At 34.1% G+C, this 12,177-nt stretch overlaps 2 protein-coding genes and 1 long non-coding RNA gene across 5 annotated transcripts; 1 reads left to right on the top strand and 2 right to left on the bottom strand.

Annotated features, from left to right (window-relative positions):
• Positions 1-10: 10 nt before the first annotated feature.
• Positions 11-3,135, bottom strand: LOC135120463 (uncharacterized). Its single transcript, XM_064044766.1, has 8 exons — positions 3,039-3,135; positions 2,839-2,971; positions 2,559-2,671; positions 2,457-2,505; positions 1,472-1,546; positions 1,342-1,393; positions 650-694; positions 11-101 (listed from the first exon to the last, which is right to left on the bottom strand). The coding sequence occupies exons 1-8, from the start codon at positions 3,111-3,113 to the stop codon at positions 11-13; spliced, it is 633 nt and encodes a 210-aa protein (XP_063900836.1). The 5' UTR covers positions 3,114-3,135.
• A 1,900-nt stretch (positions 3,136-5,035) lies between these two features.
• Positions 5,036-5,938, bottom strand: LOC135120459 (uncharacterized). 2 transcript variants are annotated; one of them, XR_010278628.1, is made up of 4 exons: positions 5,484-5,938; positions 5,323-5,421; positions 5,151-5,265; positions 5,036-5,081 (listed from the first exon to the last, which is right to left on the bottom strand). It is a non-coding gene; the product is annotated as an uncharacterized LOC135120459 (long non-coding RNA). The 2 variants fall into 2 exon arrangements; XR_010278627.1 differs by having other exon boundaries at positions 5,151-5,421.
• A 4,299-nt stretch (positions 5,939-10,237) lies between these two features.
• LOC135120451 (V-type proton ATPase subunit d-like) lies at positions 10,238-11,908 on the top strand. 2 transcript variants are annotated; one of them, XM_064044758.1, is made up of 9 exons: positions 10,238-10,432; positions 10,485-10,627; positions 10,693-10,905; positions 10,960-11,043; positions 11,107-11,264; positions 11,327-11,424; positions 11,477-11,555; positions 11,611-11,764; positions 11,826-11,908. In XM_064044758.1, the coding sequence occupies exons 2-9, from the start codon at positions 10,495-10,497 to the stop codon at positions 11,906-11,908; spliced, it is 1,002 nt and encodes a 333-aa protein (XP_063900828.1). In that variant the 5' UTR covers positions 10,238-10,432; positions 10,485-10,494. The 2 variants fall into 2 exon arrangements, with proteins under 2 accessions (XP_063900828.1, XP_063900827.1); XM_064044757.1 differs by having other exon boundaries at positions 10,693-11,043.
• The last annotated feature ends 269 nt before the right edge of the window (positions 11,909-12,177 follow it).

The raw sequence follows: 12,177 nt of genomic DNA on the forward strand, positions 1-12,177 counted from the left end.
CAAATAGTTACTAAAATAGTATACTATATAGATAAACTAATAAGAGCCTTGAAGTTCCAAAAAAGAAGCGCTCCCTGGTGCTTGCGGACGGCAGTAACTCACTAAAATAAATGAAACAACACAAATATATGAACGGAGCGAGTAAATACTTAAAGAAGAGTTAGCAATAAATGTTTAAAAGAAGATGCGCAAGTGCTCTCTCGGCATTGCCTAAGGCCAGCTGGAAAAGCACACGTGCATTGGCCCCGGTAACGCAGTCTGTGATGGTACACGTAACTTCGCCTCAGGTTGGCGTAAATTAATGATAGAATAAATATTGCGCGTAATGGTACGGTTAACAGGAGACTATCGCGTACGTAATAAAAGTATAATGAAGCATAAAAATGAAAAGTACGATGTAAAAATACCTAGCAAACAAAAAACCTATAATGCATATAATAAGAAAGAATAAAACGAAACGAAGGTAAGATAATATATAACACGAAAAAAAGTATAATAGAAGTGAGGAACAGTATATTAATATAAAGCATAAAAACAAGCAAACAACCAAATAAAAGCAATAATATACAATAGTAGGATAGCGGATTAAGAAAGTAAAAGGGCAATAACAAAATTACGATATATGCAACTGTAATATAAGGAAAATAACCTCGTTGGGGTGGAGTTGCCACCATCGCCGGGATCGTTTCGGGTACTTTTCATAAAAAGTCATTAAACAAGAAATTATAATAAGAAAATTATAAAATAAACAACGGAAAACAGCAGTATTGATTAGTAAATTGTAATCCTGTAAGCATTAACAGTTTTATAATAAACAAGCTTTTAATAGTTTTATCTTTAACATTGTCTAACACCAAATACCGTTTGAAAATCGACAACATACCAATGTATTACAAACTATTATAGCAGAATAGATAGCTCACGCAAAAAGAATATAAACTCTTCACAATTAATATATTAACTTTTATAGTACATGTGATAATAACTTAAAATATTCATACTTTTTTTTGCAGAACTTAAATATTGGTAAAAATCGTTAAAAATCAGATACGGTTCATTAAATATTAATATAACAGATATTATTCACAATAAAGCAAACTTTAGAGAAAAAAATAAAATAGGTGGAAAACATTACATGTAAGTTTATTAACTTATATTGTATTTATAAGAATCGATGACTAAAAAGAAGTTTTAAGGCGATCAAGGTCAACACAAACCCCAAAGCATATGAAAAATTCGCGAAAAAATATTAAGTAACTTTAACTGAATTAAAGATTCGACATGGACTTATGTCAATTTAAAAGTTATGAAATATTATAAAGATGAAATTCAAAGTGTTACTTAAGGTAAACTTGATGCCTACTGGTAGCGAATGCATTACTTACATCTAAACCTATCAAATAAAAATTTTAAAGTATTCCTAAACCACAATACCATGAATGGCAAAATAAACTTTTTGAAGGATATGTACCATAAAGTTGAGAGTAGTAAACCAATTCCAGCGGAAGTTTCCCATGGACCCGTTGATAGTGCGTTTTGAGTAACCCTTAAAATAACTTATTACAACAAAGAATTCCTTATAACTTATATATTATATAGTTCGCATTGTAATTATATATATTAAAAAAAAAAAAGTAGTCAAACAACTGCTACTTTTACACATCAAACTATATATAGCTGTAGTTTAAGTTGACTTCTCATGCATTAATAGGTTATTACAAATAAATTTGAAGTGCCTGCAAGCGCAACAGTAACTTTTTTCATAAATAAATACATACTACAATATTATTAGTAAACAAAACCAATAGTTACGTATAAAAAGCCTATGAAGCAATTAAAGATTCGGTATATTGCCTAACACCTTTGATAATTACACTTTTTACAATTACAGCCCACGTTAAACGTATTTTTGTGTCTTCAGTGAGATTATGTATATCATCAACATCAAATTATAAGCCTGCAATGTTGGTAAAAAAAAACACTTTTGGGATAGGAAAGAAACCAAAATATAAAAATAAAGTTTTTAAACCAATTAAAGGGACTCTACCATGCTGCCAGAGGTGGTAAATTTTAGCTTAAAAAAAAAAGTACATATTTTAAAAAACAGATAACAAACGAAGGTACCACTGATATTTTCTAATTCTCCAAAGCAAAAAAGTATGATTCACCAACTTGTACTTATTTATACATTTACAAGCGAAGAAGAGGGAGACAAAGCTCATACTAGTGCCATTACTAATATGAAGCGTTCTAACTTAATTTACTTTTTTTAAGACATCTTTTTTGTCTCTTACTTTAAAAAATAAAGTAAAATAGAACGTTAACGTATTTGTTGTTGATTTGTTACTTAGCTCAAAGAAAAAGCAATTATTATATATTATAACAGTTAAAAAAACAGCGATACAACTAATAACACCTCGATTATGTTTATAAGATCCTAAATACATATTATTAACCACTCCTTCCCGTGGAATAACCGCCTGCCATACGAATTAACTTAAGTTCCTAAAATATTAATTGTTACCAATATTTAGAAGAACAAAAAATTAATTTCTTACTTCTTTACCGTTCAAACTAACTAACTGAACAAAAGGAGAATTCGGCCACTGAAAACCATCTTGTGGAGGATGACTTAACGCATTATTATGCAAAAATATGAAATGAGTTCCATCTATAAGAACGAAAAAATAACTGTTAAACTAAAGAAAACTAAAGAAAAATTAAAATAGCAATCTTATAAAAAAATTTTTATTGAACCCTTTTTTAACAAATTCTTCTTTTATAAAACAAAAATCTTGTAATGCAGGTTTTATTAATAAATAAAATTCATACGCCCACCTAAAGGTAGAAAAACTTGAGTCCAACTTAATTCAAGAGTATTGTTTAGGATACTCGTTTCTACACTTATTAAAGCTTTACAAGCGTCAACGGGAGAAATGTCAGCAATTCTTCTTGTAAGTGTGTTGTTGGCCTGTTGTTATTAACACGAATTTATACAAAAATAAAGGCTATAGAATTAAAAGAAAAAAAATAATGACCACAAAGTAAAAGCAATGGTTAGCTGAATCAGCAGGAACAGGAGGCGAAGGAATAAACATTTTTAACATTCGCATCAACTTTTTAGGATACGCAAAACAATACTCCTTCCCTTGTTAAAAAATGACTTCGTGCGCCGTCGAAAAGGGCGTTTAGAGGTCAGTCGAACGGCGATACAAGCCTAAAGTAAAGTTAACCCCCATTCTTTATTTTTCTATTTCATTCCATTAAGTTATCAGCGCCTAGCGCCCGCAAGGTCAAGGATCTTCGGTTACGTTTCATACAGATCTTATTTATCTTTTCTTTCAATTTTCGACTATATTTATTATGTATGCATACAAATCTTTTCATTTATTTCTCTTACTTATATATAGGTAACTTTCCCTTAATAGTTTTCTTTTATTTTTTTCATTTTATATTCATTATCGCTAACTTAACCTTTTACTACTCGCTTACATTATATAGAATATTTTTTTAATTATGCAATACCAACTCAGTTTTTTTCAACATACAACATGGAGAGTGAACTAATTCTACGAGATGTTTCACAATTAAGACAGTGCCTAAGAGGCAAAGTTCACGTTAACCACTCAAAAAATCCATGACATATTTTTTTTTAGCGGAAAAATTAGAGAACCTGAACTCCTCTCTTCTGAATATTTTTTTAAAGCGGGTGTAGGAATACAAATCAAAATGAACAGTCTTTACCCTGAGATCAAGACAAGAATTGGAGTTACGAGTGCCTGCTCTAGAACACGTGATTCTCTACTTTAAAATGCAGTTGAAAAGTGTCTTGTAACATCTATAAGCAAAATACAAGAAATATGTATTGCAACAAAGAGGGGCGACGAGTCCATACGACATTTACCAACCGTTTGAACCACATTTCAAGTCAAATAAAGGAATAGTGCATATTTAAAAGACTTACCTTATATTGGCGAAATTACAAACCTGCATAAAATAGAGCCTTTTTTTTACCCTCAAGGATGGAGAAAAATTCAAATATGATGTCATAACATTAGAACAATATTTAGAGTAATAATCCAGAAAACTTGGCTGAATGCCTTATGACAAGCGGGAAAAAAGGCATAAAGCTAAAAACAACTCGTATGCTCTAGTTTTAAATGCCTCCTGTAATCAACACCCTTACGTGGGAAAACAGACTTCCAAAAAGCCGATCTCCATCTGCGAAGACTGTCAGGGCCAGCATTTAAGATCTCAATGTCCATACACTAAGGAAACATGCAATTTTTCTAAATAAAATTTGGCACATTGAAGAAACATGCTTTAATAAGATATCATGGTACAACTTAAATTATTACTATCCAAAAAATACAACACTGTTAATAAAAATGGTTGAAGCTTATCCTCATTTTATCAGAGATAGAGTTATTGACTGACATCTAATACCAAAACACGTTATCAACACATTCACTGATCCCCACCAAGTCGGTTTCATTAAAGACTTTTATATCGTGGTAAAGCTATTTATGATAAAAATTTTAGACATAAACCTCTCTCTGTAGGTGAATTAAATAAAAAGGATTTGATATTTTTATTAAAAATAATAGAAATTTAATTAAGAAAGAATGGTTATCATTCAAGATAGAAAAGAGAATGGCCTATTCTTTATAAATGATCATGACTACGATAATACAGGAAGGACCACAACATTTTGATACCATGAAACTTAAGTCCAACATATCCCCAAACGCTTTAAAGTGGGCGTATTAGCTATCCTTACTTAATAAGAAAATTTCCTGGTACATCATACTTAGAAACCGAGACTGTGACGTTTGCCAAAAATGTGAAATGAAGGAGAAATCTAACTAAAACAGCGAAAATAATAATCAAAGGACTTAAGGACAATGAACGTATACACAAGTATGTTATTGTCGCAACGGGCTTTATAATTAAATAAGTCACCATAATCAAAGCGAAGTCTGAAATGAAATAAAAAATCATATAAATACATAATTATTTAAATTAAATGGGACCACCACAGCTTCTGTAATCGAGAAATAAGAACCGACAGGAGCAGTGAACTATAAAAGAAAAACTGGTATAAGAACTACAGAATAAAGATAAAGTGTAAACTGTATATAAAGATACACCGCAATACTTGCTGAGTGAGAGAAGCTTTCAGATAATGTGTAACAAGGCTCATAGCGTATTAAAACAGTCTATATTATTAAAAGCTTTCTGGAGTGAAGCTTTATATGACGCGGTCTATATATTTTAAACAATTTTCCAAAAAAGAATGGTAATTCCAGCGGACTGAGTTACTATAGATCCTGGGTTGAATAATCCTTCATTACCATCCGGGATATTAAAAATTTCAAGATCGGGCTCTTGAAGGCATTCTTCTTTTCAAACCGACCTATTCTATTAGGGATGAGTATACTATACTTAATTTAACAGCGGTGAAAATCAATAGAATTAGAGACACAGTATGCTTTGAAGACATCATTCCCTTTGTTATTGCTAAGTACTCCATTAACCTCATAAAGTATTATGAAGAATTTTTTTTCGGACAACAGCTTTCCGGTGATATTTTGATACTATGATGCAACTTCAAGAAAAAAAACATTACAGCTAGGGAAGCTATAACGCCTCATGTACAAGCAACTTAGGATAAAAATCTTTTAGACTATATTAATGAGCAGACAATTCATAATTTCAATTTTAGCAGCAACAACTTAAGCAATAGTAATAATAACATCAATTATTTTAGTAAAAATTATAGTAATAATAGTGAGAATAATAATATAAATGATAGACAGTACTATACTCTCCCCTTGAAACATGGACAGTTGACTCCTCATCTTTGATGGACCACGGCGTCACATTGCCCCGAAGACAAATTAGCGCTAGAGCAATTACACCTGTACTCCAGGAAAGAGCTGTTGGCACACCACAACTGTCAGAGGGAGGGAAAGCTGAGTTACATTCCGAAGGCTGGCGATGAAGGCTGCGTTTACTTATGACAGTTTATTAAGAATTAAACCTTGCGCATTTACCACTACAATTCGAGGCGGTGACTTTGCGATGGAATACACCGTAGACTAAGCGACACTTTTGGCTAATCCCCTCGCTGCTCGGTTGGGTGCCACCTACTGCTTTAATTATAGATAATATGCTTTCTGAGTCAGTCTCCCTTGATGTTAAAGAGCCACTTGAGCAACCGCCACAGTGTAAAAAAAAAGGCTAATAAAGTTCTTAAGAGGGAAGTTAACCCACCCCGGCGGTAACCCTAACGTGATCCTGAAGCAAATGCCGATAGGGCGGCGGATCGTCTCTACTTCCTCGACCACTTGAGGGCGGCCTTCCGCTCTTTCTTATCGCGCCGAAAGACGACTACAATGGTGATGCTTTCGACGACAACCGTAACCGGCCCCTACACCACCGACGAGTATAAACCTATCAACCTCTTAGCAGCAATTGGAAAAGTAGCTGGACTCGCAATATTGCCTCTTGAAAGCATTTGCTGACGTTAGCTATACTCTGCCCGAGTTCCAATCTAGATTTCAGCGTCCGCCATTTCTATTACTTCGAAAACATTATGATCCATTAATGAGCTAATTTTTCAAATTTCACTACATCACCTTTACCTGACAGCTTGGTTGACTTGCGGGGGCTTCTATATTAAGAGGGCATCAGGCGAGGTCTTTTTTGATGTTCGAAAAAGCGTTTGATCGAGCTTGGCATATAGGATTGCTATACTATTATGCTTCATTTTAAAATAGATGAAAAGTAAGGAATGTTATTTATACTGAAAGCCTTAAAAAATTACTAACAGTGCTATTTTGCAAATTAATTTTACTCTTTTTATATAAACCAAAGCAAAGACCTTCTAAAAGTGCCTACGAGACTCATTTGTATGCTACTTACGTAGCTTAGAAGTCTCAATATCTATTTTTCACATACTCAACGCTGTCTTTTAGTCATTCTTGTGATTTGTAGAGGATACAATAAGCCCGGTCAATGTACAGTATTAAAAAAAAAATTTATTTAATAAAATAGGAATATTTTTAAATATAAAAAAATAATAACAACTTAATTCTTTTGACTTTTATTATGTTTGAGCGCTGACGCTATAATAGTAAATTAATCCGGTACAGAATTACATTATGTTGTTTAATAATTTCACTAGCACAGCGACGCTGCTAAGCGCTAGAAGGGGGCCCCCGTCTAACTACGCGATAGAAAAAAAAAGTTTTAGTAGGGTCGCTCCACTGGGTAATTTATATACATAAAATTAATAATTTAGCCCCCACTAAATTATATCACTTTAAATGCTCTTTTTCCAGTTTGTATGTAGTTGAGACCTGAGTGCAAGGGACACAACTATAAATATCTATAAGGGCTGGTGCACTAGTGTTTGGTGGATGGCAAATGTTGTACTACACAAGCGGTTTAAGAGTTATCAACGATGAAGATTAGGTCTGGGTTATTAAAAAAATATCACAATATTAATTTTAAAAGCTAATTTAATTAACAAAAAAAGATTCGGATTGATGGTGATATCAGTTGAGTAAGTCTTCAAATCTTTTTTTATTTAGTATTCCAGAAACTACTATAAAGGGTATACTTAAATTAATTTAATTAAAGAAAAGGTTTGTTTGGTGATAACATTGATTTTTATTGGCTCTTCAACCATTTTTTAGTAAAAATACCACGATATCTTTACAAAAAATCCAGTCTCTGCGAAGTGGGTGAGGGCGTTCACGCTAGGAATGCCTTGCCGGAGCTTTAGTTTGAATTTCGGCAAGGGCACTCGACCACCCAGAAGCTCCTCCGCTTATCTGAATGAACCACTCGCGCTTACAACTTTAAGAAGCCAACAGGCGCTATCTTCCTCGACGTTGAAAAGCATTTGATCAAGTTTGGCGTGAAGGTCTGCTGCACAAATTGCGCTCGTTATCCGTTCCTTATAGCCTTTACAACGTGCTGAAGACATATCTGAATGACCGCGTCTTCATCGTGTACGTGGAAGATACGCAGTCGACTCTGCGATCTCTGACAGCAGGGGGGTTCAGGGAGCCCTTCTTTCGCCCCTTTGATTTGCAATTTATCTGTGCGACCTGCTCTTGCCATGAAATCTACACACACAAATCTTCCTCTACGCCGATTATACGGCCATTTTGCACTTATCGCAGTCTCCCACCTTGCTATGCAAGCAGCTACAGCGCTATCTTGACGCCCTTACTGGCTGTGACGTAATGAGAAAGTTTCTATAAATGCGATGAAGAGCAAAGACGCTTTTAGTTGCTAAGAAACGCATCCCCTTGTTGACGTGAAGATTCCAAAGCGCAATACTTAGGGGTCATCATTGACAACAAACTTTCCTGGTAGCCTCCCGTGGACTATCTAGTGCCGAAAGTTAAGGCAGCAAAACTAAGAGGCTTTATCCTTTATTATGAGGCAAGAGTAAACATTTTCTGCGAGACAAACGGCAATAGTGTATGTCTTACATCCAGCCAATAATAACATACGGGTCTGCTGACCTGAACCTACAACTCCACTGCAATAGCGTCTGCATTTCAAGTGCGACAGAACAAATAGTTGCGCGTGATGACCTGGGCTCTGTGGTTTGTGCGAAATGAAGTCCTTAACCGGGGCCTTCAGCTGAACCCTTTAGACGTGGTCTGCCAACGTAATGGCAATGCCCTTTACGAGAGGCTAGTCAGGTACACTGAATCACCTGCTGACGAGTGAACTTATATACTAGCCTTGGGACGGGCACGTTATCGCCGCCCACGTGACGTGCGTTAGCGCTAGTTTTTGTGTGTTATTTTCAAGAAAACAATGACATCTTATCGATTGAAAGCTTTTTTGTAATAAGTCTGCGATCACTCCTGATAGAGAGCTCGTGTATTCGGAGTTTTTTTGACAACCGAGCACCAAAAACTGTCATTTTAAATAAATAAATAAATTCAACCCTCAACCTTTGTTTTGTTATTTCCTTTTTGCATATGCCTTTCTAGTTTACTTTTATTTTCTATATTTTCAATTTATTTTTATTTTCATCTTGTGATCATAAATTTATAAAATTTTAATTACGTTATAAAACGTTTTTGAGCTTTTAACTAAGTCTATATTTCATTGTAAAATATTATATGCATTATTTTACTTTATTGTTCAAAGCGTAATTAGCCCTTTCATATGCTGAGCGTTTTGAAATGCTCAACCGGCGAAAAAAATAGATATATAAAATGTTATTAATACAATTTTTTTTTAATAATTTAACATAAAAAGTATCAACCTTTTTTAAGTATAGTAGTTGTATTGTAAATTTATATTACATATTGATTTATTTTTTATAAAAATATAGTATTATAAGAAATTATGGTATATAAAAAAAAATTAATATTAAAATTATTGCATAAAAAGTAAGGCAACACTCTTCTAAGTCATAGGAGCACTATAGCAGCCTTTTCATTTCAACTTTAAAGGTCGTCTTGAGAGAGCAAGTGGACATCTTTTATTCAATTGCTATAATAGTTAGCATCGAAACTTAAAATCAATTTTTCCCTGCCCTTAGGGAGAGCATCCCCTTTTTTGAGCCGTGGGAAAGCTACCAAATTAACCCTTTAACGGGCAAAACTCTGGGGCTTAAAATAGACGTGTTTTAAGTTCAATGGTAACTAAGTTTATCACTTCTTAATGTTTTGTCGATTGCTGCCTAATCCGTTAGAACATGGTACTCAAAGTTACTAGAGATTGTTTCAGAGACCGTCCTGTCGTTTGGGGTAAATACCCCTTAACCTACTCTTGCAAATTGAACCCTAGGCGTAAGTGGTAAACATAGTAAACAGTAACCTATAAGGGTTAAATATTTAATGCACTTCAGTAATAGCCCCCAAGAGAATTTTTTTCTCAAAATTTCGATGGATATAGGACTAAGGGATTATGAATTGTATATAATTCCGATTTAAAGGGTCAAGTATTGTTTATAGAAGTTTCGAGTCCTAACAGCTTCACGCTTTAAACAAAAATGATATTAAATTTTTTTTTGGTTAACTATAATATGTAAGCAAATAAATTACACTTTGCTGAGTAGTTAAAACCAAGTTAGGGCATTTTGGTTGGCTTATTAGATTTTTTTTGTTGTTTACTTGAGGGTACTAGAAATTACCACTAATGTGGCAACCTTAAAATTTCTGTTGGCATTACACTCTTTTACTACCAGCTTCAAGGGCATAGACTCGATACCACTGCAAATACTAGAGACCGGGCAATATTCTTCATTTATCGCAATAGTGATATTTAAATAATAATATAAATATTCCACGTAGTAATATTTATTGCCGACTTTGCTAACGATTATTACAAACGTTATCCTAAATAATATTGCTCTAAACAAGGAGAAAAACCTGCTGGCCCCCCGTAGAAGGTTATTGTTAAAACAGTGTTCGTATAAAAGAATTATAATTAACAAATTACAGCTGTTGTTTCATGCTATTCTCTTTCCTTCCCGCTTTTTTTAACGTTGATAACGGTTACACTGATGGTCTCTGTAGAGGTTTTAAGTCTTCAATATTAACTAAAGTTGATTACGCCAACTTGCGGCAGTGTGAGACTCTTGAAGGTGCCAAAAAAGTTTCATTGGAACTATTTTTTAACTTCTTTAAGAAGCACTTGTTATCACTATAGATATCAAACTACACCTTAAAAATTCCGAATATGGGATTTTATTGTCCACAGAGCCTGAAGTTATCAACGTTGCAACCCTTTCTGATAAGCTTCAAGAACACTTAGTCAATCACTTTAAAACTTTGCGGACACACTCTGTGGAGCCCACCACTTCTTTTCTTAACTATATAACCTATAGCTATATGATAGATAACATCATTTTGCTTTTAAGTGGTATATTGCACGAAAGAGACATATCTGAACTTTTAAAGAAGTGCCATCCACTAGGATTTTTTGATTCCATCGGCTCTCTCACGATTGCCTCTTCTCCTGAAGAATTATACAACTTAGTGTTAATTGACACCCCGCTAGGTATCACTTTTCAAATTTCCCGATTATAAACAATTTAGCATATGGCCTTCAATAATTTCGTAGCTCCCTATTTTAAGAACTGTTTAACTATTGATGATCTTAATGGACTTAATATTGAAATTATAAGAAATCTGTTATATAAGTCTTATATTGAAGATTTTGTGGAGTTCTGCCTAAACTTGGGAGGAGAAACTGCAGAAGTTATGAAGGAAATACTAGCTGTACACATTTTGCTCAAATGCCTCTTTATCAAATAACAACACCCGTAAAAAATTCATTACAGTTTGAGGCTGACCGCCGAGCTTTTATAATTACAATTAACTCTTTTGGGACAGAATTAAAAAAAGAGGAGCGTATAAAGTTGTTTCCTCACTACGGGAGGTTTCAATTTTTTTTTAGTCAAAAAAGGAAATTAGCAAGCAAAACCTGTTAGGCTATACCCGGAAGGGCTAAGCTTATTAGCAAACTGCGATAGTTATGAACAAGTTCGAGAGGTCGCTGGTTTTTATTCTGTAAGTTTTACTATATTTTTATTAACTAAAATACTCGGTACGCTTTTAATTGCAGGAATATAACGTTCTTTTTGAGTGCGCTGACTTGGACACTGGAAGAACACTTGAAGATATGTTTTATGAATATGAAGTTGCTTTGAACAAGCGCTCTTTTTTAAGCCATTTTAACTTGGGAATTTATTACTCTTACGTAAGACTAAAGGAACAGGGTAACTATTTCTTGGTTTCATTAGTAACTTGAGGCGAAGAATGAAAGTAATTACACAATAGAGTGTCGCAATATAGTTTGGATTTCCGAATGCGTCTGTCAAAATCATAAAGCTAAAATTGATAACTTTATACCGATTTATTAAAGTCCCGTAAAATTTCAATAGGCTTCAAGGCTTTATAGAATTAAAGAGCGACTGGTCCGTTGAGGCGCAAGCAAGGCAGTAGTGCTCCATCAGTAGATTCCACTCCTCTATCTCGTCCAACGGCTCGATACTTGAAACCTTTTCAAGCTCTTGAGCCGGTATACGCTCGTATACGCTTCGCAAGTCTGCCGCTTCCGCATACGCAAAACCGCTTTTTTTTAAGCGATTCTCCTGGCTTTCCAAGCTTGGGAGGGATTCTAAGCTCAGCA

The sequence above is a fragment of the Zophobas morio genome, unplaced genomic scaffold (assembly GCF_036711695.1).
Source record: "Zophobas morio isolate AGI-343-1 ecotype UQ-CSIRO unplaced genomic scaffold, CSIRO_AGI_Zmor_V1 ptg000381l, whole genome shotgun sequence".
Classification (NCBI taxonomy): Eukaryota; Metazoa; Arthropoda; class Insecta; order Coleoptera; family Tenebrionidae; genus Zophobas; species Zophobas morio.

What these genes read in the sequence shown, in the direction of transcription:
- LOC135120463 (XM_064044766.1), bottom strand. Translation starts at nt 3,113, where the DNA reads ATGCGAATGTTAAAAATGTTTATTCCTTCGCCTCCTGTTCCTGCTGAT. An exon ending in TCAAGTTTTTCTACCTTTAG is followed by an intron (nt 2,672 to 2,838) that starts GTGGGCGTATGA and finishes TCGTTCTTATAG; the next exon opens with ATGGAACTCATTTCATATTT. An exon ending in AGGCATCAAGTTTACCTTAA is followed by an intron (nt 695 to 1,341) that starts GTAACACTTTGA and finishes TTTTATGAAAAG; the next exon opens with TACCCGAAACGATCCCGGCG.
- LOC135120451 (XM_064044757.1), top strand. Translation starts at nt 10,495, where the DNA reads ATGCTATTCTCTTTCCTTCCCGCTTTTTTTAACGTTGATAACGGTTAC. An exon ending in TTATGAAGGAAATACTAGCT is followed by an intron (nt 11,265 to 11,326) that starts GTACACATTTTG and finishes AATTCATTACAG; the next exon opens with TTTGAGGCTGACCGCCGAGC. An exon ending in CGTAAGACTAAAGGAACAGG is followed by an intron (nt 11,765 to 11,825) that starts GTAACTATTTCT and finishes ATTACACAATAG; the next exon opens with AGTGTCGCAATATAGTTTGG.